This window comes from Ursus maritimus, unplaced genomic scaffold (genome assembly GCF_017311325.1).
Source record: "Ursus maritimus isolate PB19 unplaced genomic scaffold, ASM1731132v1 scaffold_19, whole genome shotgun sequence".
NCBI lineage: Eukaryota > Metazoa > Chordata > Mammalia > Carnivora > Ursidae > Ursus > Ursus maritimus.
Genome location: NW_024424341.1, coordinates 43,012,930 through 43,019,086, shown reverse-complemented (window position 1 = coordinate 43,019,086; position 6,157 = coordinate 43,012,930). Strand labels below are relative to the sequence as shown.

Sequence of the window (6,157 nt, the reverse complement as noted above, 5' to 3'; positions counted from 1 at the left end):
TGAAAGCACCATTTAGCTTTCGAAGGGGCAAGTGTCCTTTCTCTTTAGACTGAGTTATTCAGTCTCCCATATTTCTAACCAGAAAATTTACTCAAGCCTTCTATATTAATAACATCCATTAGCATATGCCAAATTAAAACAATCAACCCATCAACTTCCCGCTCCCAGGTTGTTCCCACCTAGAGGACATCGGTAACCTTTAACACTTCAAATCAAGTCAAGATTGTCAACTCAAATTGAGGAGGTCAGAGAGCAGGACATCACCAGACACACCTGTGAGGTGCTCAGGAGCCGGAGCGACACAGAGGCCCAGGCTCGTACGGTGTGCTGAGTTCTAGATGATTCCCAGGTGTTCTCTTAAATAAATAAAAAAATACAATCTTTTAAAAAATGAGTTACAAATCATCCTAATGAAGGACATTCCAGCAAGTTTCAGACTTTATCTTACTGTTTTAGTATGAGCAAGTCTGTATGAATTTAATCTTATGGGGCCCAGGGAGGATTTTTGTTTCTCTTATCTTTACGTTTGGAATGCTCCTTTTGTTTTGTTGTTTTTTAATGAATTAACAGGCTACAATGTGTGCTCAGGGCAGAAACAGAGCCCATGCTTTAAGGTTTTGTGCGGTCATTTGGTGCCAGTAAATGTTAAAGTGTAGCTTCCTGGGAGCCCTGGGCAGGACAAACATTAAAAGTGGAAAATTTCCTTGATCAGTTAGTATTTATTACATTAATTTAATTTAATTTTTATTTAATGTATTTCTTGTATTTTAAGTCATTTCACTTGCTAATGTTATTTGTTATAGTTTGCTATTTTGGTATTTTTAAATTATCGCTTTTATTATTTATTGCTTAGTTTATTAATTATGCATAATTATTGATTATGGTTATTGATGAGGCTCCCAAAGGCCAGGTTTTGCCCTTTGTCCCCACCCCTGCAGGCCCCCTTCTGGGAAGGACAAATAATAGGAAGAGTCAATGCCCCTTGCTGCCCTTACCGCCCTCGCCCTGGCAGGCTTTATCACCCCAGACATTCACTGGCTGGAGCGAGGCTGAACATCATGTCCACACTTGGGGCCTTCCTGATGCTCTGGGGTGGGGATGCTGGGGCCGGGGGTCCCTTGGGAGCAGGGAGGGAGGAGGAGGGATAGGAATGGGGGCCTCACGCGTGTGGTCTCTACAGCCTCACTGGGCCCAGCGACTGAGGCGGCCATAGGTGAGTCCGGGTGGGGTCTTGGGGGAAAGTGGGCACCTGCAGAGGCCCCTGTCCTGAGGGCCCAGCACTGCCCTCCACCCACCACGCCCAGCATTCGAGAGACCCGAGCCAAACCTGTGGGCAGAGGCTGAATCGCTGCTGGAGCCCTGAGGCCAACGGCTGACGATGCCAGGCCCGCCTGGAGACCCCTGATTTTGAGCTGTTCAGGGGATGGGGTACCCAGGAACTTGTGCACCTTAACGTACCCGCCATGGAGCACCGGTTCCTGCTAGGAGCAGTGACGACACAGGAGCTCTACCGCTGCCGCTCTGGCATGAACAGAGGATGGACAGTTGAGCAACCTCATGGAGGTGACTGGAGCAGGTGAGCAGGGGCTTTAACAGAGCACGAGACAGTGGGGAGAGGGCTGCTGGGGAGGCCTCCCTTCCTCCACTCCTACTCTCCTGGTCCTGCTTTTCTGACCTGGGGGTGCGGGTGGCTGGGGGTGTCTCTGAACAGCTAGGTGGCCTTTGGCAAGTCATCGACATCTCCGATCCTGTTTCTTCATCTGTAAAATGAGGGGCGATGTTTGCACCTGATCCCGAAAGGTTGTGAGAAATATATAAATGACTGAATCCCCAGAAAGTGCTTGGGAAAAGCTCAGCACATTTCCTTTAACGTATCTTCTTCTTGTTTAATGCCCCTGTCTCCTCCTGTCCCTGCCTCCCTTTCCTCTATCAATGTCTTCCATCTTCCTGGCTCCCTCATATTTATTTTATTCCTTCCTTCCTTCCTTCCTTCCTTCCTTCCTTCCTTCCTTCCTTCCTTCCTCCCCCCCTCCCTCCCTCCCTCCCTTCCTTTTGATTTATTTACTTTAGAAAGAGAAGCGAACATATGGGGAGGAGCAGAGGAGAGGGAGAGGGAGAGAGAGAATCCTTTTTTTTTTTTTTTAAAGATTTTATTTATTTATTCGACAGAGATAGAGACAGCCAGCGAGAGAGGGAACACAAGCAGGGGGAGTGGGAGAGGAAGAAGCAGGCTCATAGCAGAGGAGCCTGATGTGGGGCTCGATCCCATAATGCCGTGATCACGCCCTGAGCCGAAGGCAGACGCTTAACCGCTGTGCCACCCAGACGCCCCAAGAGAGAGAATCCTTAAGCAGACTCCCCACTGAGCGTGGAGCACCCCCCCCACCGCCCCGCCGCCCAGATCATGACCTGAGCTGAAATCAAGAGTCAGAAGCTCAACCCAGTGAGCCACCCAGGTGGCCCTCCCTCCCACTTTCATGAGTGTGGAAGTCCAGGTCTGGCTGGGCCTTGCATGTCTCCCAAGGCATTCAGAACCACCCATCAACCCTGTTCCACCTGCAGTATCCCTACCCCCACCTTTGCTCTCAACTGAGCCCGTGTCCTGGATCACGCCGGGTCTGAAGACAAAGCTGCTGTGCCATGGAGGGTTTCATGGCGTGACCTTCCTGCTGAGGCGGGAAGGTGATGATCAATTTTTGGAAGTGGCTGAGGCCCCTGAACACGCAGAGGCCACCTTCCCAGTCCATCAGCCTGGCAATTACAGCTGCAGCTACCGGACCCATGAAGCAGGTGTGCCCTCGGAGCCCAGTGCTACTGTGACAGTCGAGGAGCTGGGTGAGTGTGTGGGCCATCCTAGAGGGCTTCCTGGGGTAGGAGTCTCCTGGAGGACAGAGGTGCGTTTACCTTGATCCCCAATCCTGAATACCCTTGCCCAGGACTGGGTCTGGGAAACAGCGGTCACAAGGCTGGGTGGATCACACCTGACCTGAATACTGACACTGAGGCGCCATGGGAATGGGCCACAAAGAAGGGTGTTCCTGGGGCTGCCACAGAGAGGGCGGAAGTCTAGAGGTCTGACCATAGCTTTCTCAGGAACAAACAACGGCGGTATCTGAGACCCTAGCCCCAGCAGCCCTCCTGCCTTGCAGAAGCACCGTTGCCACCCACGCTGAGTTTCCAGAGAGAGTCTGCAGCTGTCCTGCGCCCGGGCGCCGGCGCGACCCTCACCTGCGTGGCGCCCCTGAGCGGCGTGGAATTCCAGCTACAGCAGGGCGAGAAGGAGCTGCTGGTACCCAGAAGCTCCACCAGCCCAGACCGCATCTTCTTTGACCTGAACGCTGTGGCTCTAGGGAACGGAGGTCTCTACACCTGCCGCTATCGGCTGCATGGCGAGCAAACCTGGTCCTCTGACAGTGCACCTGTTGAGCTGCTGCTGAGCGACGGTAAGCCTGGCAGCCACAGGCCGGGACATGGGCATGGGGGTGGGAGGGCCAGAGCGCTCTGCTCAGGGAGGGACCCAGGGAAGGGTCCCCCAGAACTGGAGGGCTCTGGTTGGGGCCCAATCCCAACTCATCCGCCCAGCCTCAGTTTTCCCAGCTGAGAATGGGACAATGAGCTCAGCAACCCCAAGGCTCCAATAAAAATAACTGGGTCAACAGGCAAATCTGGCACAGGCCATGCAGGCACCGCCACCTAGCCCGGGGTCCCCTCTTGCCTCCTGGGTCTGGGTAGGCGCCCCGAGGTCTCTTTGTTGAAGGGAGCCAGGCTGGGGGCTGCAGGGCCTGCCAAGGACCGGGAGCATAGACCCCAGGAGAGGATCCCCGCCCGCGGGGGAGCACGCGTGCTCCTGCAACCGCAAATCCTGGGCTTGTTGACAAAACTCGACCCCTTCTCCATGTCTGTTTTTATAGACAAACAAATTAATAAGGAATAGTGTAGGGCTGTGTGTGAGGGATCGGTGAGGTCTGGAGGGTGATGTAGTTTTAGGCGGAGGGGGACCGGCGGGCCTCCTGGGGCGGGGGGAGCAGAGGGGGCCGCGCTGACTCTTTCAGGCAGAAGGCGCGAGGGTGGATCGCATGTGAAGCCCAAGCCTTCCTTTCGGTGTCCGGATCAGCCCGTGTCCTCCCCGCAGAGACGCTCCCGGCGCCGGAGCTCTCGGCCGAACCCGCGACTCTGCACCCCGCGCCTGGCGCGCTGGTGCAGCTGCGGTGCCGGGCACCCCGGGCCGGCCTGCGCTTCGCCCTGGTGCGCGAGGACGCCAAACGCCGAGTGCACGCTGTTCTGAGCCCCGCGGGGACAGAGGCCACCTTCGAGCTGCGGGACGTCTCGGTGGTGGACTCCGCCAACTACAGCTGCGTCTACGTGGACACGGCGCCACCCTTCGAGGGCTCGGCGCCCAGCGCGCTCCTGGAGCTGCGCGTAGATGGTGAGCGGGCTGGGGGCCCCCAGCCGTGAGCAATGATGGTGCAGAAGGGAGTGTACTGGGCCTTGGTCCTGCCCGCACAGCAGACCCTTCAGACCAATGGAATTTCGGCTGCCGATGGTCTAGGGGACACCTGGCATTCGGCTTATCTCCCCTGCGCTCTCTGCCGGGAACACCGTTTCCCTCGGCTATTTCTTCCTTTCCCTCACCTGTACTGAGGCCCTGACTGCCAAATGCTGGGGACCCCAGGAAGTCTCAGAGCAGGCCCGGCTCTAGGGAGCTTGCAAGGTCTTGGGGAAGAGGGTGACGCGGAGGATAAGAGGAGGAGCCATGTCCGCTCAGGCCCAGGAAAAGGAGGAAAGCTGTGTGAGGACAAAGGGTAGCATCCTCCCTCGAGGGATGGAGCAGCCAGCAGGCCTGGGTTTAGTGGGAGGCAGGAAGGTGGAGGGGGCTGGGGCAGCTGCTACCTGAGGGGAGGACCTCACTTGACAGACCGGGCTGCTCTGCCCAGGACCCCCTCCCAGGCCACGGCTCCAGCCCCTGTGGAGTGGGGCGGTGGCTCCCGGACGCGATGCCGTCCTGCGCTGTGAGGGCCAGGTGCCCGACGTCGTGCCCGAGGTCACCTTTGAGCTGCTGCGGGCAGACGAAGAGGAGCCTTCAACCACGCTCTGGACCAGCCACCCCTCAGCAGACCTTGTACTGACCTATGTGGGGCCCCAGCACGCAGGCAACTACAGCTGCCGCTACCGCTCGTGGTCGCCGAAAGCCTTCGTGTCTGAGCTCAGCGACCCGGTGGAGCTCCAGGTGGCAGGTGAACTTTTTCCTCTGTTTCTGTGAGCTGGGTTCCTCTTTTTGCCCTTTCCCCAGATTGTTACTCTACCAGGAGGGTCCCTTCCCTGCACCTCCTCCCAGCACATGGGCTAGTGCGCCTAGTCTGCTGGGGTTATGAGGGAAGTTGCAGGTAGNGAAAGGACACATGCAAAGGCCCTGGAGCAGAGAGTGGTTTGGTCAGCTAGAGCACCTAGAGGGAGGCCTAGGTATGGGAGGGGTCTTGGCTGGCAGCTGACCAAGCTACTTCCTTCCTGAGGGGTCTCAGTGAGGTCTGCCCTGATTTCACGAGGGAGGAGGACACACGATGCCTCCCTCCCCAACCATTTCTCTTTTGTCAAATTTGTCTAGGAAGTTGACCCAGCTGCAGACGCAGGCCGCTAATGGTATCTTTGGCAAGTAGTTTCTCCAGTCTGGCTCTGACCCCTCATGCTGCAGCTAGAGGCTGGACTCCCCCTGGAAGTGCTGGACTATCCCCTCATTCCTCCTGGAAATCAATAAAAATGTGAAGAGAGACTTTAAAAGGTGTCCTCGGCTAATGGCAGCCCTGGTGCAGAGGGCTGTACTTCCAGGGCTTAAGGAAGTGGGCTGGGATCTTGTGTCCTAAAGGTGGACACGGGCTCTGGGTTATATCCTCCTGAGAATATAGAGGCTAAGGACTAGCTACTTGGGGCCATATTTTTCAAGATTACCTTTTGCTTTCTTCAAGCTGCCTCCTACTCCCCAGGCAGCTCTGCCTGGTCCCCGACAGGTCTGGGTAGGTAGCTCCCCAGACATAGCTAACCCCACCTTGACTAAATGGGTCCCCACACTGGGAGGCACTGCAGAGACGCTGCATTTTGTAGTTTTGTTTTCTGGACTGAGTGGCCACCAGCTGCTGGGGCTGGAGTCTGTCCCCAAAGCCTA

General features: G+C 56.1%; 1 protein-coding gene across 1 annotated transcript in view; it reads left to right on the top strand.

The window, feature by feature from the left end:
- A1BG (alpha-1-B glycoprotein) overlaps positions 1-5,687 on the top strand; it is a 12,834-nt gene extending 7,147 nt beyond the window's left edge. The window contains 8 exon segments of the mRNA XM_040634383.1: positions 1,305-1,378; positions 1,380-1,540; positions 1,542-1,576; positions 2,563-2,835; positions 3,150-3,443; positions 4,133-4,426; positions 4,935-5,234; positions 5,603-5,687. Of these exon segments, the coding sequence (XP_040490317.1) occupies positions 1,305-1,378; positions 1,380-1,540; positions 1,542-1,576; positions 2,563-2,835; positions 3,150-3,443; positions 4,133-4,426; positions 4,935-5,234; positions 5,603-5,610 (1,439 nt within the window). The 3' untranslated portion in view covers positions 5,611-5,687.
- Positions 5,688-6,157: the final 470 nt, after the last annotated feature.